This window comes from Onychomys torridus, chromosome 1 (genome assembly GCF_903995425.1).
Source record: "Onychomys torridus chromosome 1, mOncTor1.1, whole genome shotgun sequence".
Classification (NCBI taxonomy): domain Eukaryota; kingdom Metazoa; phylum Chordata; class Mammalia; order Rodentia; family Cricetidae; genus Onychomys; species Onychomys torridus.
In genome coordinates this window covers 79772720-79800664 of record NC_050443.1, presented here as the reverse complement: position 1 = coordinate 79800664, position 27945 = coordinate 79772720, and the positions used below count along the sequence as shown (strand labels likewise).

The following is a 27945-nucleotide window of genomic DNA, read 5'->3' as shown; positions in this document are numbered from 1 at the left end:
ATTAAAGGTGTGTGTCACCATCGCCCGGCCTAGAGTTGTTTACTCTTATCCTAGGTTGACAGGTTTGGTTCCCCTGTTAGTAAACAAGAATTCTGAAGGACAGTTGGGGGTGGCACAGACAGAGGAAAGGGAAGATGTCAGTGTGGCTTTACATCTTACAACTGTGACTACTGAATGATTTTTAATCTGAAACAAGGGGTTTGGTGTCTTTGTCAGTGAAGGGTGGCCTTTCCTCCCAGGAGGCTGGGATGTTAGTGAGACAGCAGAAAATCCTGCTTTAGTGACACAGACCAGAGGGAAAGAAGCCAGTTGAATTTCTTGGGAATAAGAGGCTTTCAAACTTACACAGTTTACAATAAAAACAACTGGCTAATTAAACAGATTAACCACTGACAGTTTGACCCAAACCTTTCATTTAAGGGGGAAATGGTTAATTTAACAGTTGTTTGAGCCAGCTTTTTAATTACCAGCAGCTCTAATTATAGGAATTGCCCCAAAGTGAATTTAAGACTGTCTCCTTGCCAAGGAATTCCCGCAGATGAGAGACTGAGGCAAGCATTTGCAGCCCTTGCAACTTGGACTGTATCATCATCTCAAAGATCACTTTCCTGTCTTCTTTTTGAAGTCACTGAGGGGTGATTGAGTTGTCTCTATACTTAAGCATGGTGATTGACATCTGGGTTTTTAATTTACACAATGTTTTATTATGTAATCAGGCAGACATGAGAGAGCTCTAACTCTGAAGCTGATCTCTTGATCTTTGTGTGTTTAGAGCCACAGAAGAATGTCACCAAGATGAGGGGACAGCAACACAAAAGCACCAAAGACATGGCAACTACAAAGCTTCTGTAGACCTTTAGTAGAACCTACAGATTAGGAGAAGAGATAAAGTAATTGGATCTGGATTATAAAGTCAAGGTCCTTAAAATGCTTAGCTAAGAAGTGTCATCATCGTCAAGTACTGAAAAAGATGGCAAAACCCTTTTCTGTCTCATTCAGTGCTGACTGTATAGTGTCTGGCCAATAGTGAATACTTTTAAGAATAAAAATAAAATGGATAAATGGCCGAAAAAGAGTAATAATTTTAAATGTTTTAGAAGGACTGTTCTGTAGCTGTGGAGGGTGGAGTAAGGGTGTGAAGATGTAGATCAGGAACACTGACACCTAGTGACACCTAGTGACGTTTAGTGACCTATGGCTCTGTCTGTACTCCTTCCCATTCCCTCCACACAGCAACCAAAGTGATCATTTAAAAACAAACAGAGGGCTGGAGAGATGGCTCAGCAGTTAAGAGCACTGACTGTTATTCCAGAAGTCCTGAGTTCAATTCCTAGTACGGCAGCTCACAACTGTCTAGAACTCCAAGATCTAACACCCTCACACATGCAGGCAAAACACCAATGCACATAAAATAAAAATAAACTATTTTAAAAAATAAAATAAAAATAAAAACAAACAGAGGGGGCTGGAGCACTGGGTCAGAAGTTAAGAGCTCTTGCTGCTTTTGCAGAGGACCTGGATTCAGTTTTCAGCACCTATATGTTGGCTCACAACCAAGGGAATCTGATGCCCTCTTCTGGCCTCTGCAGGCACTGTCAATGTGGTACGCATACATACATGGAGATAAAACACTCATACACATAAAATAAATATAAATAAAATCTTTTTTAAAAATAGCATAAATATAATTTTTTGTTTATTGCTGTTCATGATGAGAGCCAAACCCTGTCAAGGGCCAGCTTTGCTGTTTCAGCCCTCCAACTTACCGTAAGGTCTTCGGTGGGACCCACTCCATGTCAGCCACACTCACAGTCTTTCTGCTTCTTGCATGTCTCCATGTTAGTGTCGATGTGCTCTGCCTTCAACTCTACACTCATCTTCCATTTTTTCTCTAATAAACTCCTATTTGCCTGTGAAGTCTATGTTATTATATTTTACTGTGTTTAGCATATTATTATAGAAATTCAAGTGTTATTACCTAGTGGTTATCAGCATGAACTATATAGCCAGATAGACCCAAGTGTAAGTGGTAATTCTACTTGTAGAATGACTTGGCCATTTCACCTAATTTTGTGAGCTACCATATTAGTTAGTTTTTCCACTGCTCCAAGCAGATACCTGACAAGAAACAACTTAAGGAAGGAAGGGTTTGCGTTGTCTCACTGTTGGAAGGTACACAGTCTGGCATGGTGGCAGGAACAAGAGACATCTGGTCACACTGTTACATAGTCAGGAAGCAGAGAATGATGCTGATGCTCAGCCAGCTTCCTCCTTTTGGTATAGCCCTCCATCCCAGGCCATGGAGTGGTACCACCCACAGTTAGGCTGGGTCTTACCACCTCAGTTGACCTAATCTAGAAATTCCCTCACAGACTTGCTCAAAAGCTTGTCTTTTTGGTGGTTCTAGTCCTGCCAAGTTGACAGTTAATACTATCACACTGCCAGAATGATGACTCAAAGAGACTCCAGAGAAACCAACAAAAATGTGTGCAAGATATGGGCAGTCAGTAAGTCTTCCTCCTGAGCCCACTGCAATATGCATGTGTAGAGAGGAGCCCTCTGCTTTTTCTTTTTCTTTCTTTCTTTTTTTTTTTTTTTCCCCAAGACAGGGTTTCTCTGTGTAGATTTGGAGCCTGTCCTGGAACTTGCTCTGTAGACCAGTCTGGCCTTGAATGCTTTGTCTTAATAGTCTCCATCAGAAAACTTCCAAAGGTCTGGGCATGGTGGCTCATACCTGTGATCTCAGCACTGTGAGTTTCAGGGCAGCTTGGTCTGCATAATGAGTTCCAGCCTGGGCTACAGAGTGAGACCTTGTCTTACAAAGAACTTTTATTAATTATGGTCTGGGTATGTGTGCAGGTATGGAGGATTTGTGGTCTGTAGTGTGTGTGCACATCCGAAAGACAGAAGGCAGCTCTCAGAAGTCATTCTCTCTTTCTACACGTGGGTCCTGGAATTGGTACTCAGTCATCAGGCTTGGTAACAGCACCCTTACCTGCTGAGCCAGTGTCCTCAAAAATATAAAAAACAGGCTGGAGAGGTGGCTCAGAGGTTAAGAGCACTGGTTGTTCTTCCAGAGGTCCTGATTTCAATTCCCAACAACCACATGGTGGCTCACAACCATCTGTAATGAGATCTGGCGCCCTCTTCTGGCCTGCAAGGACACATGCAGGCAGAATACTGTATACATAATAAATAAATAAATCTAAAAATAAAATTAAATTAAAAAAAAACAACAACAATAACAAAACCAACCAAACCAAGAAGTAAAAATGTCCAAAGAATTTTGCTTGTTGAGGAACAAGAAGAAATGAGTCTCACTAAAATATGTGTGTCTCCTTGACCACCACTGACTTTTTTCAAGAGAGAATTTCCCAAAGGAAGCTGAGTAGTGGGGGGCTAAAGATATTTCAGGAGCTAAAAGGAGAGAAAGAAAGGGAATAACCAAGAACTACCTCCATATATCTGCTCTGTCTGTCTCTGGCTTGTCTTGTTTTCTCTTAGGTGGTGTTCTACTGAGGGCCAGTCGGCACTACAAGACAAAGCCCACTCATGGCATTGGCAGATACAAACACTTGGTGCAAGTGCTAGAGGTAAGAGGCAAGGCGAGTCCTCTGTGAGCAGAGATGTGAAGACCATGTGTGCACACGGGCCAAGAGAGTTGTAGAGGACATGGAGTCCCCCGTCATCTGGGGTTTAGTTTGAAATCATACAGGCTGAAGACGGCTCTGCCAGCTGCTGATCCTGCTTCTTGGCCAGACATAGAAAAACCCCAGTTCTCAGGTTTTGATTACGGTATTTTGGGGATAAAAATCTTCTTAGTACTTAGTTCAGTGTAGACCTCAGAGTGGGAATTAGAAAGTGGCATTAGTTGAGGGGCTGGAGATTTCTCAACAGTTAAGAGCGTGCACTGCCACTAGGTGTGGTGGCACACACCTTTAATTGCAGCACTCGGGAGGCAGAGGCAGGCGGATCTCTGTGGTTTAAGGCCAGCCTGGGCTACAGAGTGAGTTCCAGGACAGCCATGGTTACACAGAGAAACCCTGTCTCTAAAAACTAGAAGAAAAGAAAAACAAAAAACAAAAAAAAGAGCATGTACTACTCTTGCAGAGGGCCCAAGTTTGGTTCCCAGAATCCATATCTGCTGACTCCTATGAGCTGCCTATAACTCCAGCTCCAGGGGGATACAATACCTGAGGTCTCTGTTGGTACCTGCTGTCATGTGTGCATGCAAGTGTGCATAATTAAAATAATTAAAAATTAAAATAGAAACACTTATACAAATTATTTTAATTAATTAAAAATATTGATTATTTTAATCAAAATATTTTAATTAATTAATTAAAATAAAAATTTTAATAATTAAAAAATTTTAATTAACATTAGTTGAATTAATGCTGTGTGGCAAGTGAGAGATGGATTGCTCTTTTCAGCCCCCTAGCTGGTTTTTAGAGTATTTGCAGATGTAAATATGTTTGCAAACCTTGGGTCATTGCAAGTGATGACTAGGAAGCATTACCAAACATAGGTCATTTCACCTGTTTCTCTGGCCCTGATGCTTGATAGCTTCTGTGGGTGATTAAAACCTCTGCATGTGAGGAGGCTTTGGCTTTGAGTCTTGAGTCTGTGACTTCCTGTAGGCAAAAAATTGAGAAGATGTTATTGGTCTAGTTAGGGAATCTTCAACAGCTTTTGTTCTTGGCTTATTTTAATTCTCCCATACAACTATATACCTGCAACTGCCTCTCTAAGGCAGAGAAGGTCTGTTGGGACCTCGCAGCTGCTGAACTTGCAATTTCATAAGAATATCATTCACCCTTGAGACCTGTGTCAGGCTGGCTCCCCACAGGAAACATGTTTGGGTTCAGTTCTGCCACGTTTAAGCTTTGTAACTCTGGGCAAATTACCTTCATCTGTGCAAGCATGATAGATCCTGAAGGTATATGTAAAAAGATATTGTATGCAAATTTTTCTGGGAGTTGAAATTATAGGCCCGAGACACCATGCCCAGCTGAGTCCATAGCTTTTGTTTGAATTATTGGATCAAAGCTAGGACCTTATACATGGTAGACAACTGTTCTACCACTACGATGCATCCCAGCCCTCAGCATTTGTCAGACTCTGTAAAAGGTAAGAAACTTTGGATTTGAATAGCCCAACAGTCTGGGGGGTGGGAGTGGAGTGTGTGTTTTCAAAGCATGAAGCTTTGAAATGTTTAATGAACAGATACCTATTATGTAATATGCCCTACTGATGCCTTGCCTATTTAAAATTAGTAGGAAAACAATTTCCTAATATTTTTGTTAGCATGTTTTAATTATACATAACAGTATTTTTTGTTTTGTTCTGTTTGTTTTTGGTTTTGAGACAATTTCTCTATATAACCCCGGCTGTCCTGGAACTCACTGTGTAGACCAGGCTGGCCTTGAACTCACAGAGATCTGCCTTCCTCTGCCCCTGAGCACTAGGATCAAAGGCGTGCGCCACCATGCCTGTCCAAACAGTGGCTTTATTGTGGCATTTTTATGCATGTACATACTTTATTTCACTCCTGTGCACCCCACCCCACCCTGTTTCTCTGTATCACCACCCTCTTGTTCATACTTCCTCTAGTATTCCCATTCTGTTTTCAGGGTGTGTGTGTGACTCAATGAGTCTCATAGGAGTAGCTGACAGGAACATGGGTGAGAATTTATTTACAGGAGCATGAGTACCTTACTAGTAGCTGTATTACTGAAGAAATGGTCTCTCCTTTTTCCATCAGCAGACTGTATATACGTCTGTGGGGGTGGGTGTTTCCATGACAGCTGTGGACAGGCCTGGTCTTGTGTAGGTAACCACAGCTTCTGGGATTCCAGGAGTGCAGCAGCCATATCATGCCTGGAAGTCAACACCCCACATGTCTCCCTACCTCCCTTCTGGCTCTTCCATTCTTTCCACCCTTTCTTCTATGAGTTTCCTAAACCTTGGAGGGGGTCATGTAGATTTCCCCTTTATGACTTGGCATTCAGGAGTCATTTATTTTCAGTGCTTTGGCTAGTTTTGAGTTTCTGTAGTCAGGGCTGACCACTGCAAAAAGAAGCTTCTCTGGTCAAAGTGGACAGCAGCAGTGATACATGGTGTAAACAGTTACTTAGGAGGCGATGCGGCAGGACATCTTGTTTATTTCACAGAACACCAGCAGTAGCTTCCTCACCCGGGGCTCTGAGCTCCCCAGCCATGGGCTTTTGACTAGGTTTACAGGATCAGAAAAACAATTTTTGTGGAAAGGATGAACAGGACCTGGTTCATGCCCACAGGGAGCTGGTCAGCTGGCAGAGACATTGCTCCCAGAAAGGAGCTAAGAGGATGCAAAATACTGTTAAACCAGAGTGACTTACACTCCTTTTGAGTTGTGGCACCTATATTGTTAGGGTTGTTTTATTTTAGTACATCCCCTTGTGAAAACATCCTCTTTCTAAAAGCCTCACATAAATAGTAGGAAAAGAATTCATTTTGTTTGGGTGGGGCTTGAGGTAGCTTTTTTTCCCCTGTTCCTTGGGATCTTTCCTCTAAGGAATCTTCTGCACATACCATATGCTGAGCAGCCCCATAGCTTGATCAAAAAGGAAGCCAAGTGCTGTCTGTCTGTCTCTCTGGCGTCTCCACCTCACCGGTCCCCTGGCTTACCTATATCATACCTTTGCTTCTCATGCACGTTTGCCTGTTTCGAGGCCTCTCCTGTACTGCTCCCCTTCTTCATTTAAAAAACTTCCCAGTCTTTTTTTTTTTTTAAACTTAGGATTCTCCTGCCGTAGTCTTCCCGGACGGGGGTTACAGCCATGCACCACCACCCCTGGCTGTCTTCAGCCTTTAAACTGGGGCAGAAATGAATCATCCCTCAGAGAAACCTTCTTGGATTTCCTACATGGAATTATTTGTCCTTCCGTGGCTGCCATAGTTCCTTGTGTTCTCTGTGTCTCAGGACTTACTGTCTGTGACTGTCTGTTTTGATGGCTCTCTCCTCTTCTAGATTTCGAGATACCTAAGGGTACAGGACATGTATCTCTTTTCTTTGTATCCTCTGTGTCCAGCATAGGGCATGGCATCAAGCAGGGACAATAAATACTGATCCAGTGGAGTTGAAATGTGGTTATGGGAGCTGCCCTGAGGCTTCATAAAGCAGAGGTGCAGACAGCCTACAACTGGCAGCAGCTGGCTCCAGACAACCTGGTTGTGTGGAGGGAGTCGTGCTGCCTGCTCAGGGCTGTAGGCCCTCAGGACCACAGTGCCCACCGTGGCTAGCACAGTGTGCTGGATGGTGGTGGGAGCTGCCCTAGGAGCCTCTGTTCTTCAGGACAGCACAGTGAAAGCTTTCATCTGGGGCTTCCAGAGATTTCGTCCTGTCCTGCAGGCTTGTTGCTTTTCACCCCTCTGGGGACCTGGCCTAGGGAGACTAGCATCCCTGTGTGGTCTCCTTGAAACTCGAGGCAAGAGAGAAAACACACACACACAAACAACAGCAAACAGTAGGCAGGCAGGTCCCCATTTTTTCCTTTCCTGGTGTCTTCTCATCCTCTTGGAGTCTAATGTCCCCAAGGAGATGTTAGTCAGTTTTCACACTCATGTTTGAAGTGCCTTTGTCTCGTTTTTACTTATGTTCTCCCTTCCCTCCTTTCAAATGCACTTCTCAGCCTTCTGAGGCGTTTGTTTCTTTAGAGTTGTTTTGAGACAGAGTCCAAAACTCACAGGGATCCACCTGCCTCCTCTGCCTCCTGAATGCTGGGATTATAGTGTTCCATTATTCCAGCCGCCTTCTGACTTTTGAACCTTTTGGAAAGAAGGGGGCATCTAGTTCACCTCCTCTTGTCAGTGCTTCTTGACCCAATTTATAACTCTTCACTTGGTTTCCACCCTAATCATGTGTCCTTGTCCCTGAGGAGGGAATCAGGGATGATAGAATGAAGCTTCTGGGGAGGCAAACAGGAGGTAGTACCGTGATCTGGGGAGGCACACAGGAGGTAGCACCGTGATCTGGGGAGGCACACAGGAGGTAACACCGGGAACTGGGGAGGCACACAGGAGGGAGGTAACACCGTGATCTGGGGAGGCACACAGGAGAGCAGGAACACTGTGATCTGGGGAGGCACACAGGAGGTAACACCGTGAACTGGGGAGGCACACAGGAGGGAGGTAACACCGTGATCTGGGGAGGCACACAGGAGGGAGGTAACACTGTGATCTGGGGAGGCACACAGGAGAGAGGGAACACTGTGATCTGGGGAGGCACACAGGAGGTAACACCTTGAACTGGGGAGACACACAGAAGGGAGGTAACACCGTGATCTGGGGAGGCACACAGGAGGGAGGTAACACCTTGAACTGGGGAGACACACAGGAGAGAGGTAACACCGTGATCTGGGGAGGCACACAGGAGAGAGGGAACACCGTGATCTGGGGAGGCACACAGGAGAGAGGGAACACCGTGATCTGGGGAGGCACACAGGAGAGAGGGAACACCGTGATCTAGGGAGACACAGGGGAGGTAACACCATGATCTGGGGAGGCACACAGGAGAGAGGGAACACTGTGATCTGGGGAGACACAGGGGAGGTAACACCATGATCTGGGGAGGCACACAGGAGAGAGGGAACACTGTGATCTGGGGAGACACAGGGGAGGTAACACCATGATCTGGAGAGGCACACAGGAGGGAGGGAACACTGTGATCTGGGGAGGCACACAGGGGAGGTAACACCGTGATCTGGGGAGGCACACATGAGAGAGGGGACACCGTGATCTGGAGAGGCACACAGGAGAGCGGGAACACCGTGATCTGGGGAGGCACAGGGGAGGGAACACCGTGATCTGGGGAGGCACACAGGAGAGAGGGAACACCGTGATCTGGGGAGGCACACAGGAGGGAGGTAACACCGTGATCTGGGGAGGCACACAGGAGGGAGGTAACACCGTGATCTGGGGAGGCACACAGGAGGGAGATAACACCGTGATCTGGGGAGGCACACAGGAGGGAGGTAACACCGTGATCTGGGGAGACACACAGGGGAGGTAACACTGTGATCTGGGGAGGCACACAGGAGGTAACACTGTGATCTGGGGAGGCACAGGGGAGGGAACACCGTGATCTGGGGAGGCACAGGGGAGGGAACACCGTGATCTGGGGAGGCACACAGGAGAGAGGTGACAAACCAATGAGAACCCCTCTTACACCACAGGCCAGCCTCTCTCTTGGTGATCTTCTGCATACTTTCTCACACACCCATGTGTGCCTCTGCACGTACCATCCCTCTTCATTGCACTCATCTCTGTTTTCTTATCCTGCAAGACTCAACTTGACTTAGGACAGTGAGGGATCACCTTCCAGGGCACAGGTCTGCACTCAGCACGTACTTTGTCAAACTCAGCTTTCTCCAAATGCCTTGTATTCTTCTGTTGAATTTTAAATGCGTCAGATTCTTTTGGTGTGATTTTTCTTTGACAGGTTAAAAGTAATAATAGTCTAGCTGTTGGGGAGACCCCGTTCCAGCTGTTAACTGTAGATCAGAATTACAAGAAGCAGCACCAACCACTAAGGTCAATCGTGTTATATCACTAAGCTGAATGGGCTCTCACACAGTCCATAATCCTGTCAATTTATGTTACAGTACAATCAAAGTCCCTTTATTTCTCTGTTAGCCACCTTTTTGTTGTTCTACAAACAAATTTGTGTGCATATGGTACCAATAAAGTTTCTTTACTCACCACTTTATTATTTAAAATAATAATAATAGTCTGACTGCTGAGGTGGCTCCGTGGGTAATGGTGCCTGCTGCACAAGCTGACTGCTCCCTGGAACACATTGTAGAAGGAGAGAACTAACACACACACACACACACACACACACACACACACACACACACAGAGAGAGAGAGAGAGAGAGAGAGAGAGAGAGAGAGAGAGAGCGCTTCACAACTGTCTAATTTACTGATTCTCACTCACTCACTTGCCCTTAGCTGTTGTCTAGCTTCCAATCTTGAGGTAGTAGCAGCTTAGCAATTAGAATTGTAAAGAAGGTAAAGGAGGATAATATCAGAGGCAGCATAAATGGCTTTCCAGGCTTTGGGGCAGGAGAGAAAGTTGTGACTCTCATAACTCAGTTGATTTCAGTCTTTACCCAGTGGACTTTAGCGATCAAGATACCTTTTCTCTAGGAAACTTTATGCTGTTTTTACTGTTGACACAAAAGAAGTGACTCCTATTTTTGACATCTTTATTTTGTTTAAGCATCTTTAGATATAGATCAGTACTCATGGCCTTACGTCTGAGGAGACTGCAGTCATTTCTAGAAAAATCAACAAGTTGGAATACTTTACAGTGAATAGTTGTAGCTGACTGGAAACAAGATTGCTTTTGTTGATCTGGTGACTGCAGGTCTAGACATGGGTTACAGGAGTGCCTTGGGGAGGCTTGTTTTATATTAGGACCCATGTTCCCCCTTAAGTCTGCTCCTTGTAACTCAGTGAAAAGAAATGCCATCGTTGATTATCTACTGTGTGCCTGCTCTGTGCTGAACATTGATGCTCAGGTGAGTAGGACTTGGTCCTGCAAGGCAGTTAGCTGAGAAAGTTCTCAGGTCTAACTAAATACATGTGGTGATGCTCTACTGGAGGATTACATTAAGAGAGCAGAGATGCACAAGCAATCCTGTCATGTACGTATGAATATATGTGTATGTACATGTTGAAGTACAATTTTACCTGTCAATTTCAGATACATCAATATGTAAAAGAAATGATGTTTCCTGTAAGAGTCATTGGAGAAGTTATGGGAGTCGGCACAATAGAGATTTGTTAAATGCCATCAGTATTATTAGTACTGGGTGGGTAACAGACATCTGAGAGTATCTAGTTGCTTGGGGTACCTTGTAACACTGAGCTACCCAGAACATGAAATAGTTACCTAGGGATTTTCCAGAGTCAGAGAGGCCTCTGGTCTCCAGATCACTAGGAGTCTTGCCCTACCTCACTTATTCTTTCAAATTATAACCATATTGATTTTCAGACTTGAGATGAATAGCAGTAAAGATGCCTTTCAGTTTTCAAAGTGCTTTCACACTCATTGTCACAGTGCTTTACAAACCCTGTTCACTGGATACTGGTGTCCTGGAGTCATTCCCTATCTAAGTCTATTAATAGCAGTCTGCCCCATTGCAAACATACCAAATGAATAAACAGGGATTTCCTGAATCCCCAATTTTTCACCTCTCTGTTTTACTTGTTGAAAATAAAGTTTCAGCCAGGCAGTGGTGGCACACGCCTTTAATCCCAGCACTCAGGAGGCAGAGGCAGGTGGATGTCTATGAATGTAAGGCCAGCCTCGTCTACAGAGAGAGTCCCAGGACAGCCAGGGCTGCACAAAGAAACCCTGTTTTGAAAAACCAAAAGAAAAGAAAAGAAAAAAATGTTTCACAAATAAAATTTGATATGGATTTTTTTGCGGTGCAGAGGGCTTTTTATAAAAACCATATTTGCTTCTAGTGAAGTCTGCTTGTTATGTACAGTGCAGCATTACATGGAGTTTCAAAGATGAACACAATTCTTCTAGACTCTGCAATTTTAGCCTCAGGGCTACTTTGAACACTCCATCTTTTGATTCAGTAGCTATTCTGAGAGGTAACCAGGCCAGAGAGGAGACTGACTGATGAAGAGATAGTGATGTGTCTGGGAATGTGGGGCTAGTACGTTCCCAGAATCCAGGCGGTTCAATTCTGAATTTAATATTATTGGCTCTAGAAATAAAAGGAAGAATGAGACACAGCACCTATTACATGAATTGAGTTAATGATCCGCCTGCCATCGTAGGCCCACAGCAAGGGCTTCAACAAGAGAGAAGTTCCTTTCTCTTTCATATAGATATCAGTATCTCATCATTTGTTCTGCCACACTTCTCATCCCGCTTCTTGCACTGACTGTGATGACCGCTCCTTCCTGAACCACCATATTCACAGGCTAGCTGTCAGGAGGTGATGGGGAGGTAGTCAACATGCTCCTTAATATATTAAGAATATATTCAAGGTGCCAGGTGGTGGTGGTGTACACCTTAATCCCAGCACTCAGGAGGCAGGGTCTCTGTGAGTTCAAGGCCAACCTGGTCTACATACAGAGTTCTAGGACAGCCAAGGCTACACAGAGAAATACTGAAAATAATATATTTAAGGTGCCAGTGGTGGGGGTGCACACCTTTAATCCCAGCATTTGGGAGGCAGAGGCAGGTGGGATCTCTTGTGAGTTCGAGGCCAGCCTGGTCTACAGAGTGAATTCCAGGTCAGCTAGGGATACATAGTGAGACTCTGTCTCAAAGAAAAGCAGCAACAAAATATCATGCAAAATAATTTTTTAAGCAGGTGCTATAACTACTGGGCTTTACAAACATTTTATTTTTATAGTATTAAAGCTGATATATTCAATTTAATTCTTATAATATACTGGTTGTTAAAGATATAGTTTAAGGAATCAGAGACTTGGATTATTAACTTACCAAGTGACTGGTGATTTCCAGAGCTAGTATTTAAACTAAAGATGGTCAGAACCCATCTAACATCAACGCTATTTACATTTTATAGAAACTCATCAAAGGTCCCTGTGGTTGCTTACACCTTCACCACAATTTTGCTGTTCCAAATGAGGAAACTGTGTCTCCAGTGTTTGACACTGAAGTATAAACATGCATGCACCCACTGAGCATGCACCCCCCCCTCCCCAGATCATTACAGACTTTTCCGAGAACCATCACCAAATCACTCAGGCACTCGGCTGCCAGCCTCACTAGTGCCATCTCTAGAACTTCTGAAGCTGAATGCTGTGGTTTATGGGGTGTTAGCTCTGAGATGTTTGATGACGCAAGTCTTCCCCAGCTCTCCTGCTCTAAAGGATACCCCAGCACTGACAGCAGATGCTCTCACTTTACAGTGTAGAGCCTGGGCTCATGCCCACAGGCCTAGCTTTCTGCCCAGACAGACAGACAGACAGTACTTAACTTTGCCATTTCCTTACTCTTGGAACCCTAAACAAGAGTTTTCTCTCTGTGTCGGGATGAGAGAGAAAGTTATCTCTAAGATCTCTTCCAGCTGTAAGAGAAGCTTGATTGAACTTACTCTTCTGTCAGTTCTTTGCCAGTGAAGGTGGGCAAAACCTTGCTTCTGGAATACCTGTTTTTGCCGGGCAGTGGTGGTGCACGCCTTTCATCCCAGCACTCGGGAGGCAGAGGCAGGCGGATCTCTGTGAGTTTGAGGCCAGCCTGGTCTACATAGCAAGATCCAGGACAGGCTCCAAAACTACAGAGAGAAACCCTGTCTCGAAGAAAAAAAAATAGAGGTATTCTTCTGCCTTTTGTTTGTTTGCTTGATTTTGCGAGACAGGGTTTCTCTGTGTAGCTGTGGCTGTCCTGAACTCACTCTGTAGACCAGGTTGGTCTTGAACTCACAGAGATCTGCCTGCCTCTGCCTTCCAAGTGCTGGGATGAAAGGCGTGCGCTAACCACTGCCCAGCATCAGTTTTCTATTTGGGAAAAAAAGGGTAACAATGTTAACATTCTTGTACAGATGTGGTTAATTTCTTTGGTGGTCCATTTGGAGGATCAGAGTACAATCGTATGGGAACGGAGGGTCGGCCACATTTCCCTGTGCCGCCTCAGTAAAACCAGGCTAGCCACAGTGCTGAGGTTTGTTGGACGGTAACCATTGCCTCTGGCACTTTTCTCCTAGCCTGCCTGCCTTTCTTGCCTGACTATTTATCCTTGTGCCATTGGGGTAGGCTTCCAAAGCACAGCTTTATTCACTTACATCCCTTTCAGATGTCTCTGATAATTCCCCATGGCATTCACTACAGACTGAACTCCAGCAGTATGAATAGAGGAGAGGATCGATGTGGAGGGTGGAGGAGAGTGCTATGAAATTACATGAACCAGGGAAAGGAGGTATAGCTCAGTGGTAGAGCGTGTGCAAGTTTAATCCCCAGTTACCCCACCACCACCACACACACACACACACACATGCACGCGCAAGCAAACAAACAAAACCACAAAATGTTTTTAATAGAAACTAGCATCTGGTATTACATGCAGCTAAGCTTTTGCTGGCTGTGCTGTGGCTCAGAACTGAAGTGTAATATCACAATGATCTTCTGATAATGTAGTGCAGGCAAATGTAGGCCAGCACGGAAAAGCAGAGGAACCTGCTCTAGATACATATCTATTGCAGTTCAACAATTCTGGATTTTAGTTCCTGGAGTCTATCTTTTCTGGCTATGTAACTCTGGAAGACAAACCTTAATATTTCTGGCTTCATATTTTTCTCACACAAAAAATTAGGGGCCGGGCGGTGGTGGCGCACGCCTGTAATCCCAGCACTCGGGAGGCAGAGGCAGGCAGATCTCTGTGAGTTCGAGGCCAGCCTGGTCTACAGAGCTAGTCCAGGACAGGCTCCAAAGCTACAGAGAAACCCTGTCTTGAAAAAAACAAAACAAAACAAAACAAAAAATTAGGATTGAAGTCAGGAGGATGTGCTGCTCTGTGTTAACCACTTCCATACAACATTTTGTTCAGTGCTCAGAGCATTATGGAATTGATTCTGTCGTCAGGATTACTGTATTTGGAAGTCTCTTCCTCTGTCCTCCTCTTGCTTCTCCACACTGGATGCTGCTCTCTTAGGCCGACCTGGAAAGTGGTGCTGCTCTGTCAGGAACAGTACTGTGGCAACTGCTGTGCAGAGGCAGCTGAAGATACAGAGGTCTTAGATTTTTCTTTTGGAAACAGGGTCTTACTAGTATAGCCTGGGTTGGCCTTGAACTTGTGACCTAACTGCCAGTTTCTTGGGTGCTAGGATTATAGGTGAGCACTACCATGATTGGCTCCCTCCCCCTCCTTTAATGCTGAAAATTCAACCTGGACCCTCTTGAATATTAAGAACATGCTTTATGGGCTGGAGAGATGGCTCAGAGGTTAAAAGCACCAGCTTCTCTTCCAGAGGTCCTGAGTTCAATTCCCAGCAACCACATGGTGGCTCACAACCATCTACATGAGATCTGGTGCCCTCTTATGGCCTGCAGGGATACGTGCAGACAGAACAATGTATACATAATAAATAACAAAAAACAAAAAACATGCTTTATGACTAAGCTGTATCTCAACCCCCAATAGTCTTTAAAAAAAAAAAACCAAAAAAAAATTTTTTTTACTAGCAGCAAGATGGAATGAATCCCCCGTTATTATTGTGATGTTGACACAATGTGATGTTGACACAAGCATGGACAGAATACAAGTCCAGAAGCATCTTACCTGTGGGTATTCAGTGTATGATAGAGGTGACAGTGCATCGCTGTAGTGTTGGGTCATTTGACCTGACTGTTCTCATGAAATCAGGTGACCCTGGACCCCTGTTTCACAACATACTAAAAATGCTGCCAAGCCTGATCCCCAGAATCACTGGTGGGAAGAAATTGGTTCCCTCAGTTTATCCTCTGCCTTACACTCAAGTGTCATGTCATGTGCATATGTACACACACACACACACACACACACACACACAGAGAGAGAGAGAGAGAGAGAGAGAGAGAGAGAGAGAGAGAGAGTAATTTTAATCCAACAAAGCATCTTCCGTTGAAGATGTAGCTAAGAGATAGAGTACATACTGAGTTTAATAACCAGCACCAAAAAGAATAAAGAAACAGGAATTTTTTTTTGTTGTTTTTTTATTTTTTATTTATTATTATTTTTTTTTTGCTTATAGCCTAACTATCGGTTTTCAAATTGAGAAACAGCACTTGAAATGAGAGGTGAGCCTCAAAACAAAGTAATAACTGAAGACAGTCACATTCAGTCTTGTTAAAATGGTGCTTGCTCTGTTCTTGTGCTGGCCACTGGTAAGGGAAACTGCCTGTTCCTTCCTATGAGAACTTTAACATCTCAAAAGGGTAACCTGAGGGAAAAATAGTAGGCAATTTGACTTGAAAGCTTGCTCTTAGAAAATACGAACACACTGGGCAGTGGTGGCGCACGCCTGTAATCCCAGCACTTGGGATTGGGGGCAGAGGCAGGTGGATCTCTGTGAGTTTGAGGCCAGCCTGGTCTACAGAGCAAGTTCCAGAACAGGCTCCAAAACTATACAGAGAAACTGTGTTTTAAAAAACAAACAAACAAACAAAAATCGAACACATTATGATTAAATTTCTTCTCTTTTGTTTTTTGTTTTTGTTTTTGTTTTGGCATAAAGTTTCACTATGTAGACCAGGCTAGACTTGAACTTACAGAAATCCACCTGTCCCTGCCTCCTAAGGGCTGCTCACTATCGTGCTCGGCAGATTAAATTTCTTATTCGGTCCTTGGACTATTTCCTTTCTCTTTGTTTTCTATTCAGCCTAAAAAGAAGAAAGCAAAAGTGGAAGTGAGAGCCATTAATCTGGGGACAGATTATGAATATGGTGTTTTAAATATCCACCTGACTGCTTATGACATGACTCTGGCAGAAAGCTACGCCCAGTATGTCCACCGCCTCTGCAACCGGCTCTCCATCCAAGTTGAGGAAAGGTAGGAAGGATGCCTTTGTTTGGGATATCTCTGCGTATTGTGCTCCACTTTTCTGTCAAGTTAGGTTTTGGAAAAATAATGTACATGTAATAAAAGTTACTCTTTCGTCACATATGTGCTACAGTCAAAGTATAGAACAGCTAGCTCATTGACCTCAAAAGTTCCTGTACAGCCAGTCTCCTCCTCTCCCACTAATAAGTTAACTAGCCTAGTTTTTAAATGTACGTACTTATGTATTGTGTATGTGCTGCTTACATAGGCCTCAGGGTGCATATGGCACAACATGTGCATGGAGGTCAAAGGTCAGTTTTCAGGAGTCAGTTCTTTTGCTCCCTTACATGGGTCCCTGGGATGGAACTCTGGTCATCAGACTTGGTGGCAGGTGTCTTCTCGGTGGGTCTTCATCTTACTGCCCCTTGTTCCTGTTGTTTTAATGTCTTCAGAATATATAAATGGAATCACACAGTGGATAGCTGTTTATATCTGGCCTTTTCACTTAGCATAATTTGTTTAAGTTCACACACGCTTTTGCAAGCTGTTTTTAAAAATTGTGGCAAAATATATATAAAAATAGTCCTTTTACTACTTCTAATTTTTTTTTATTGCATCCCTGTGTTTATTGTGAATGTGCAGGTCTGGAGATGAATGTGCCAGCGTTCAAGAGTATGGTAGTCAGAGCACAACATGCAGCAGTCAGTTCTCTCGATCCGCCATGTGGGTCCGAGGGGTTCATCCATGTGGGTTCATCAGGCTCGGTGGAGGTCACCTTGACCTGCTGAGCCGTGTCACCAGCCCCGTGTTAATTTTCTTTAAATGTGTATGCCAGTGATATTATACACATCTGTAAAGTGCAGTTGTTACCACCGCCCATGTTGGTGACTTCTCGTCCTGTAAACTGAAGTTCTGCACTTAGTAAGCAGTAATTCTGCTTTCCTTCCTCTGCTTAGCCCGGAACTGTTGCCCCTCCCACCACCACCCCGCAACCAATCTACTTATTATCTGTTTTTGATTACCCCATAGAAGTACAACTATACAGTGTGTGTGTGTGTGTGTGTGTGTGTGTGTGTGTGTGTGTGTGTGTATTGTGACTGGTTTATTTTGCTGAGCATAATGTCTTCAGAATTCATCCATGTTGTAGAATATGTCAGAATTTCCTTAAGACTGAATACTGATTATATATCACATTTTGCTTAGCTGTTCATCTGTCAGTAGATGGCTTTTGAGATGGAGTCTCACTGTGGTAGCCTTAGCTGGTCTGGAACTCACTGTGTGGACCAGGTTAGCCTCTCAGGCTTGTAGCAGTCCGCCTCCGCCTCCTAAGTGCTGAGATTACAGGCGTGGACCACCACATCCAACCTGTTTTCTTCAGTGTTTCTTCAGGAGGATAGTGTAGTGCTTTTTAAGTTGGAACTATTAATTTTTTATTTCACGGTTTATGATTTTGGTAGTCATGTACAATAACTTACTGTCTGATCCAAAGTCACAAAGCTGTTTTACCAGCAGCCCTCATTTTAAAGTTTCACATGAAGTGGTCCTTCTTGTCCTGCTTCTGTGTATGGTGTGTAGATTGTGCTTGTCCCTTCCTCTTTAAGAGGGAGTTGGTTTCTTTTCCTCTTTTTCTCTCCTTGCCTTTGTGGGGTTTTTTGTTTTGTTTTGTTTTTATTTTTTCACAACAGGGATTCTCTGTATAGCCCTGGCTGTCCTGGAACTCAACAGAGCTCCACCTGCTGAGTGCTGGGATTCAAGGCATGTGCCACACCCAGTCAGTGCCTTTCTTTTCCAATATGGCTCTTCAGTTGTTCAATACCATTTGGTGAGAAAAGAAGTTGTTTTTCTCCACTGAATATCTCATTATGTTTGTTGGAAGCCAGTGTACCAAGAGTGTGTGTGTCTGTTCCCCGAAATGATTTGTTACATTGGTCTATATGTCTGTGCTTACACTAATGCTCCACTATTTTGATTACTATAGCTTGATTATGCTTTGTTCTTTTTTAAATTATTTTTCTATGATGGTCTTTTGTTTTTTTCATTTAAAAGTTTTATTAATTTGTTGTTATCTATGTAAAAGCCTATTGGGATTTTTTGATTATGTGTGGAGCCTGTAGATCAGTTTGGGGGGAATTGAAGTCATAATAATTTTCTCCATTGATATATGAGACATTTTTTGCTTGCTCTCCTTTTCATGTATTCTCTGGACTTTCTGGAAAACTGTAGGAGAGGGGAAGTGATATTTACTAACTGCCTGTTCCAGGGCAGGTTCTTTTCATGTCCTGTGGTTTGCCTTAAATAACAGTAAGTCACTTGATTAGAAATGGCTTCCCTTTTAAGTTCTTATTTAACTTAATTATGCCAAGGAGACATTCTCAGAGTGGTGCTGGTGTATCCTGAACACTGATCTAGCACTTTCTAATCTTTGCAACAAAGAGGGGACCTCAGGCTTGGAGTCTTTGGCAAGATACCTTACTAGAATTTGTGACATGGATTTTGTTTTCATTGTGTTTATTTTTAACTTGCCTTCTACTTATGTCATCAGCTGATACGGGTTTCCTTAACAATCGTGACATAAAGTCAGACTTTCTGGGGGATCATTTACTTTCAGTGAACATGTTCTGTGAGCTTTGACCAATGTATACAGTGGAATCGGTCCCATTATACCCAAGATATAGAACATTCTGTTGTCCTGAGTTCTCGGCTCCTTTCCCACCCAAGTCCATGCTAACTTTAATCTGGTTCCTTTCCCTGTAGTTTTGACCTTTTCAGAATGTCATATAAATGAAAAAATGCAGCATTTTCCCATTTGAAGATGGAGTAATATCGTCACGATTTACCTATATTTGCCTGCATCAGACACCTTGTTCCTTTTCGCTGCTCAGCGGCATTTCGTTAGAAGAATGTGCTGCAGTTTGTCCATTTCCTAACTGAAGGGTTAGTGCACTTGCGGTTTTGGGCAGTTATGAGTAGAGCCTCTGTAAATAGGATGGGTTCATGTGAGAGCACAAATTTTCATTTCTGAGTAAGAATGTGGTTTATGGTCACACCGTAAGTGTAATATATGTTTGGTTTATAGGAGATTCTGCAAGCTTTTCTAAAAAGGCTATACCTTTAATCCTCACCAACAATGTTTGACTTCCACATTGTTCTACATCTCACATTCCTTCTTAAATTAACTTTTTAAATGAGATGATTTTTTAAGAAATTTGCTTACTTTGTGTATATGAGTGCTCTATCTGCATGTATACCGTTATGCCAGAAGAGGGCATCAGATCCCACTATAGATGGTTGTGAGCCACCATGTTTCTGGGAATTGAACTCAGGACCTCTGGAAGAGCAGCTAGTGCTCTTAACCGCTGAGCCATCTCTCCAGCCCCGAGATGATTTTTTAAAAGAGTAAATAACAGCTTAGGTAATTTGTTGTTATGACAAGGTTGTAAGTAGATACATACCATGTGGGGACACAAAAATGACCATTTCTTTTTTGATATTAATATACTCCCATTTTAGAGACCAGGAAACCAAGGATCTGAAAGACTAAAGTCACAGAACCAGGAAGTTCTCAGAACTGTAGATCAGTTTTGTCTGATTATTTTCAGTTATGTTAGGTCTGAGATTTTAAGCCAGATTTGAGTCTTACACCTTCATAGTGTAGAGTGCAGCGTTAAAAGTGCCTTAGAGACTTGATGAGAAGCTGTGACTTTAGCTCTCGACGGCAGGAGCATTGCTGCCGTTATTCTCAGCCAGAACACTGCACTCGGGATCTAGGTTTTTCTTAGGCCTCTGAGGATTGGAAGTTCCTTAGCACTCAGCACACACATCCGCCGTGTGGCCTGGAGCGCTATGCACTCATTAGTTCCCCTTCCCTGACCGTGTGCTCTTTGTCCTTGGGGACTGTGTTCTTTGTTTCTTGAGCAGCTAGCAAGGCCTGTCACGTGGGAAACATTTAGTCATTGAAGATTGACAGGTTCTTGAATGTGACTATACAGTCCAGTTGTGTAGGACATAGTTTCTAAAAATTAGGGAAAGGGCTTTGAATTAATAAAACACTATTGCTGGACCCCTTTTCCCGTATGTGGTAGACTCTGTCCTAGACATTCTGGCTAGTGCACATAATGGTTAGTCTTTGCAATAATTCTGACTCCAGCTAGGTGAAAAGGTCCTAAAGTGCTTTCAGGATGCACACACACAGCTTACCTGTATGGATACATGCATACCACTAAGAGAAATATTCATAACATCGAATAGGGTACATGAAAAAGTGTGCAATGTCAACATAATGCTTTGCTTCAGCCTGGGAAGATGACTCAGCAGGTAATGCTTGCTGTACAAACCTGAGAACCCCAGCACACCATGTGTGACAGCACACACTGTAATCTCAGCACGGGGAGGTGGAGATTGATGAACTGAGAGACCCTGTCTCAAAAACTATGTTGGAGAGTGATAAAAGAAGGCATCTGACATCAGCCTCTGGCTTCCACAACCACCCATACGGGCAACTGTACCCATACACACACACACACTCACACACACAAATAATAATGAAATTGAAGTTTGCCCATCATCCTAGATTTGAACCCATTTTTTCCTGTCTGGTTCTCAGTTCTTCTAACAGGCACTTCATGTAGTGTTTGGTATAATTTTTCTATAATGGAAATATGATTGTGTCCTTCCCCACTTAAGACACTCCTCATTCCTTCTCACCTCATTGCTTCCCACTCTCTTAGGATTAGCCAATACCTTCTGTGGCTTGCTAGGTGCTCATGGCCTGGCACCCTTCCCCTATTTTAACCCATCCTGCCCTTCCCTCCTCTCTGCTTCAAGGCTGGATTCTACTTCAAGACCTTTGCTTAGACTCTGCAGAGCTTGACTGTCTTCTGCCTGCCCTCACCCACTTTCCTTTCTCTTCATCCCTCCCTCCCTCCCTCTTTTGTTTTTCTTCCTTTATTTTGAGATAGGGTTTCATGTAGCCCAGGTTGGCCTTGATTATGTAGTTGAATGCCTCCCTCTCCAGGTGCTTCGATTAACAGTGTTGAATGGGGGTTGAGCCTGGGGCTTCATGCTTGCTAAGCAAGCTCTCTACCAATTGAACTTCATCCTCAGCCAGCCCAATTTTTTCTTGGGTGTCATCTTGATTATTACTTCTTTAAGAAAGCTTATTAAATCCTTGTGCTATATATTCAGGAGAAATAAAGGGTGTGTATATATATATATATGTTTCCTTTCATAACACACATTCCTTATTCTTGTATTTATTTAAAAATGACTTTCAGATTATGTTCTGTATTATGTTAAGTTCTGTAAGGCAGTGCTGCTTCTGTCTTCATTAGTGGGCCAGTCCTAAGAGCTGGCCTAGTCTGCAGTACGTTCTAGGCACAGGGTAAATGCTGCTTGATTTGGTTGTGTTCCAGCCCTCATGGACAAGCTTCCTAGAACAGCAGGATGAATGACATCCTGGTTTTGGCTTCTCTCTTGGCTCTTTGCTGCAATAGCTCAGCATAAAGAGCTGTTTGTTTTACCGATTCATTTCTCTGCATTGGGTGAGGTTTTCCAACTGTTGTATCACTAGGCATTCACATCACCCAGCTTTTCAGAGATGAATTTGTTTTCTTGTGATTTTCAGTTCATTTTTGTCTCTGGGGTGGGGATGGAGGTGTGGGGAGAATCTCTGTGACCTTGAGTTGGAATTGGGCTAGAAGAGCAGCCTGCCAGCTTCTGTTCCGCCTGCGGTCTGAATTGTGCAGCCGCTGCTCCTCCAGGAGACGGGAGGAAGAGGCTTCTCTCCTGATTTGCTGCTTCCTTTGCTCAGCAGCTGCCTAGGGGGATGGAAATATTCATCAAGGAGCGGCTTCCAGGCCTGAAGCTGGCCAGCCTGTGTTTCATGGAGTGTGAAAGCACCACTCAGTATCACTGGGTGAGGCCACTCTTTCTTTACCTTAAAGAAACAGATCCATTTTCAAAAAAAGGTGAAGTCCAGCTTTGTGTGTGTGTGACTGTTTTGGCAGCACTGAGGACTGAATGTGGGGTCTAGCGCATGCTGCACAGGCTCTCTTCCCCAGCGTTCCCTGGTATTTGCTGTGTGGGGAGGGAGTCCAAAGAGAGCACCAGCAACTGGGTTGACTCTGGGGTTTCACTCCTCCCTTTCTGTGTCTGCTCATTGACCAGCTCTTCATTCAGTGTGGAGAACTGAAAGTAGAGAGAACACAGAGGAGTGAAGAAAAGTTACCTGGATTCTACTTAAAGACATAATCTGCTTTGAAATGACCAGCTTTCTCACTTATTTTATTTATTCTTAGTTTTCTCATTTCTTCATTCAGATGGGGACTCACTATGTAGCCAAAATGGCCTTGAACATCTAATCATCCTGCCTCCACCTCCCAAGTGCTGGTGTGACAAGTGTGTGTGGGGAGGAGGGCAGCTGTCTTCCTCAGTTGGTCTCCACTTTATTTTTTGAGGCAGGGTCTCTCATTGAACCTCGAGCTCAGTGATGCAACTAGATTGGCTGGTAAGCAAGCCCCGGGGATCCCTCTGTCCCCACCTTTCAAACTCTGGGAATCCAGGCTCTCACTGCTGTACCTAGAGTTTTAAAGGGTGCTGGAGATCTGAACTCAGGTCCTCATACTTGCACAGCAAGCACTTTGCTGATTGAGCCAACTCCCCAGCTTCTTCTGGTCTCTTTGAGCAGCTGGCGGTGAGCGGTAAGCACCTGAAGATGGGGTTTCTCTGTGTAGCCCTGGCTGTCCTGGAACTCACTCTGTAGAACAGGCTGGTCTTGAACTCAGAGATCCACTCTCTGCCTCACTAGTGCTAGGATTAAAGGGGTGTGGTATCACTTCCCATCGTTATTAGTATTTCGTTTCTCTTTAGTTTGATGAGCTTTTTGGTGAATGAATGCAACATTAATACCTTATTTCTGCATAGCCATTAGTTCAGTCTCACCACCATATCGGATCCTCAGAGTGTGCTCACAGGATCAGCTTGTCATCTCATTTACTCGTGAAGCTCAGCGGGGAGGGTGGCGTACCCATGCTCAGACTGTTAATAAATGGCAGACTCCAAACACGCGGCTCTTCTCCCTGTAGAGCTTGGTCTGCTGAAGCTAGCAGAGTAAGCATAGACTTGGCAGTAGTGATTCCCATCCTAAGTGACTGAATCATTCTGTCCCACTGGAGGGGTCCTCGTGGCATTCAGTGGGTAGAGGTGGGAATACATAGACCAGCACCCACAATGAGAATTGCCAGGTCTGGAATGTTACTAGTGCTGACATTGAAAGAGCTGTTCTAGAACTGTTGGATGTAACACCTATCTCTCCGAAGCAAGTACAGTGATCAGGCCTCACCTCCAAAGTCTACCTAAGTGCTGGGCTGGATTCCCTTAGAACAGGCTCTTGTTCGGTAGCAGCAAATACGTATTACCACCAGGGTTATAGTCAGGGTCTTGTGTCGGCAGTCAGTGTCAAGGGGCACAGAAAAGCACTGAACACAGTGTGTTCCCTCAGAGTTCAGAGATGTCTGGAAAAGGTAAAGGTGTCTGCTTACCTTGACACTGGCTGCAGGAGATATGACATGGAGCCGTGATTGTACTCACAGATGGCCCTGGTAGATGGGGTGCTGCTGGCCTGAGTGGACACTCAACAGCTAACTCTTCTTCTGCAGTTACGCGATGCCCACCAAAAGCATGGAGGTGATGCGGCTACCAGCCCAAGGCAACAAAATGGTCCTAGACTCAGTCCTTACCACCCATGAGCGAGTGGTTCAGGTAGGTACTCTCGGGGATCCCCAAGTGCTTTTGCTTCTCTGGTTCCCACCCTCCCTCTTTCTTTCCATTTGTCACACATTTTTTCTTCTTGTCCTTCCTGCCCTTAAACTCCTCTACCTCTCCTGTTATGAGATTGCATTTGTTTCCCAAGCTTCATTGTATATCAATACCCCTAGGTGTACACACACACACACACACCCCTGAGCTGTTGGCTGAGCTCAAATATAGTAGACCTGGTTGTCCAGTGGACTTTCGTGGATGCTCCACAGTGTATTCGCTGACCTCACTGTATGGAAAACTAATTGTTCAGGACAACTTCCCAAAATCCTTTGAGCCTAGTCTTTAGTCCTTCTTTGTCTTCTGATACTTGTTCAAAATGCACTTCATTAATTTTTGTGGCCATGTAATATTCCATTGTGTGGAATTTTATTTACATTTCCATTGCATTCCTCTTTTAATTCACCAAAGAATCTTATCAGCAGGGTAGTAAGAATGTTGAGGGAGCAATACCCAAATCTAAACATGCTCATTTTAAAGTGACTGTGAAATGTTTAAGTCTTTAAGTAGTAATTTGCTTATGATGTACGCTAGGTGGCTGCCACTTGCTGCTGAGGCTCACAGGCCGAAGTAGACATCTGTAGCACTAGTGCATTGTGCGTCCCTCCTGCTGTTCCTTGACGGATGCCCCTTTCACTCCAGCCACAGGAGCTTATCCGGATTTTCTAATGCTGCTATACAGTTCACAGTTTACTGAACGCTACTGTCTAAGTCTCCTGATTTAATCCCATTTTCCTCCAAGACTTCACCCAGACATTATCCACTCCTGAAGCCTTCTTTGACTTTCCCTTGACTGAGTTAAGTTGTTATGTCTCTTGTGGTCCCCATCGTACTCTTTGTGCCCTTTCCACCACACATCTGACAAACCTCTGGATTCTCAAGACAGGCCTGACTCCAGCACCTGGCCAGCGTGGTAAACCCGAATTGCATCAGAATATCAGTATTGGTCTGCTTGTGACATTCCCTGCCTACAGGAACATTGGCAAGCAAACATCTCAACAAATAGCATGAAGTCCTGCAGGGCCTGGGCTTGGAAGCCTGCCCTGAGTGTCAGCCTCTCCCCACTGAAGCAGCAAGGAGCCTTGGCCTTGCTTGCCCATCACCTGGCCTTCAGCGCCCTTCTTAGGCAGCTTTCTTCCTTTGCAGATCAGTGGTCTGAGTGCTACATTTGCGGAGATTTTCTTGGAAATACTCCAAAGCAATCTTCCAGAAGGAGTCAGGTTGTCAGTGAGGGAGGTAGGTACCAGTGTGGAAAGAGGCTCCCGGTGGCCTATGTGTGCTCAGAGTGAGGGTAAAGAAGTCAGTGCTGCTTGGCTTTTGAAACAGCAGAGGAATGTGTATTTCAGCTGCTGTCAGGAGAGCTGTGCAGCTTGGCGGCCCTGTGACCATTATTCTAAAGCCTCTGAGGTGTCAGGGATGATGCTGTGTGTACCACAGGAGCTGGCCTACATCACAGCATCCTGACGTTAGGGACTGAGCCCATTACCTCCAGATTCTCTCCTTTCAGGTAGCTGAAAAGCAGAAACATGTTTTAAGATTATAAACAGTATAATACAGTGGTTCTTAACCTTCCTAACACTGTGACTCTTTAATACAGTTCTTCATGTTTTGGTGACCCCCAACCATATAATTTTTGTTGCTACTTCATAACTATAATTTTGCTACTGTTATGAATCATAATGTAAATATCTGTGTTTTCTGATAGTCTTAAGCAACCCCTGTGAAAGGGTCATTTGACCCCTAAAGGGGTCACGATCCACAGGTTCGGAACCACTGCATCAGAGCATAACCTTAGGCGTTTTCTAGACTGCCAAGGCATGATTATAGCTCCATTGAATGTATCTGGTAAAGAATGAGAAGCATGCAGAAATTAGCAACATTAGGCCAAATACTGGGTGTTAAGTCTAATTGCCATGACAATCCTTCTCATGACACAGTTCCCATTAGGTCATGTTAGCCTGGTGTCATTACTTCATCCAGCTCGCCTTGTTCTGTCCACACCTGTCTGGTGGTTATTTCAGTTTCACAGAGATCTGTGTATGGGGCAAGAATGTGCTGGTTGCGCTAAAAATACTACAGTCCTTGGACATGTGATCCCAGCACTCAGCAGTCAGAAGCAGGAAGTTTGAGGTTTGAGGCTAGCCTGGTCTATGTAGCAGATTCAGGGTCAGCCTGGTCTCCATACCAAGACCCTGTCTCAAAAAAGCAAACAAGGCTGGTGAGATGGCCCAGCAGATAAAGGTACTTGCCGCCAAACCTGACAGCCTGAGGTCAGTTCCCAGGACCACGTGGTGGAGGGAGAGAACTGACTCTCAAATGTTGCCCTCTGACTTCCATGTGGGTACACATGCACACACACACTTTACACACACACACACACACACAAATAATTTTAAAAAAGTTTCTAGACCATATGGCTCAGTGGTAGTGTTACCTTGTATGTGGAAGGCCCTGTTTTCCAACATGATGTAAAACCAAATAAAAAAGAAAAATAACTAGAAAATTTCTGTTGTGATACTTAGAGCACCCTGTTTATATATTTGTCTTGTTTCAGCACACTAAGAGGAAGTGTGATTCAGCCATGATTCCTGGTACTCAATTCAAGTCTGGGTCATGCTACATTCTCATTGAGAAAGGGCTGGCTGTGAATGACCCTGTGCAGAGCTGCCCAAGGGCCATTTTTGGATGTGTATGGGTAACAAAAGTTCTGTAGTGATTGCCATTTTTTTTTCCTTGTCCCAGCACACCGAAGAAGACTTCAAAGGAAGGTTCAAAGCTCGGCCAGAACTGGAAGAATTGTTGGCCAAGTTGAACTAAACACTGTGAGCCCTTTCTTGCCATCATCGGTTTGGGAGAAGTTCTTCCTGCTTGATCAGAATGAGCAGGAGAATGAATGCTTATACTGTCAGTGTCTCCTGTGTCTGTGGCCTGCTGTGCTTGCCAGTCACCACTTACCTTAACAAAGCCTAGGGTGGTCTCCACCTAATAAAAATCTGCTGCTGTGACCAGTGTGTGTGTGTGTGTGTGTGTGTGTGTGTGTGTGTCTGTGTGTGTGTGTCTGTGTGTGTGTCTGTGTGTGTGTGTCTGTGTGTCTGTGGCATGCTGTGCTTGCCAGTCACCACTTACCTTAACAAAGCCTAGGGTGGTCTCCACCTAATAAAAATCTGCTGCTGTGACCACTGTGTGTGTGTGTGTGTGTGTGTGTGTGTGTGTGTGTGTGTGTGTCTGTGTGTGTGTGTCTGTATGTGTGTGTCTGTGTGTGTGTGTCAGTTATCCTGTAAACTATCTTTAAGGAATTCTGTTTCTCCTTGTCTAAACATGTTCTTATTCCATCATACTTTTTCAATTAGAGTGAATCCATCCTTTAAAGAAATCTGGTGTAAACTAATTGTTTTATTTGTTTGTCTGAGTCTAAGTCACTATGCAGTCCTGGCTGTTTTGGAGCTTGCTATAGAGATGAGGGTAGCCTCAAACTCACAGAGATCCACTGCCTCCTTTCCCCCAACTCCCACCCCCTAAATGCTAGGATTAAAGGTGTGTGCCACTGTGCCCTGTAGGAACTCATCTTTTGAAAGAACA

General features: G+C 44.3%; 1 protein-coding gene across 1 annotated transcript in view; it reads left to right on the top strand.

The window, feature by feature from the left end:
• Mrpl48 (mitochondrial ribosomal protein L48) overlaps positions 1-27542 on the top strand; it is a 36719-nt gene extending 9177 nt beyond the window's left edge. The window contains exons 4-8 of the mRNA XM_036175670.1: positions 3505-3593; positions 16391-16560; positions 24207-24309; positions 25513-25602; positions 27109-27542. Of these exons, the coding sequence (XP_036031563.1) occupies positions 3505-3593; positions 16391-16560; positions 24207-24309; positions 25513-25602; positions 27109-27183 (527 nt within the window). The 3' untranslated portion in view covers positions 27184-27542. The remainder of the gene's footprint in view (positions 1-3504; positions 3594-16390; positions 16561-24206; positions 24310-25512; positions 25603-27108) is intronic.
• The last annotated feature ends 403 nt before the right edge of the window (positions 27543-27945 follow it).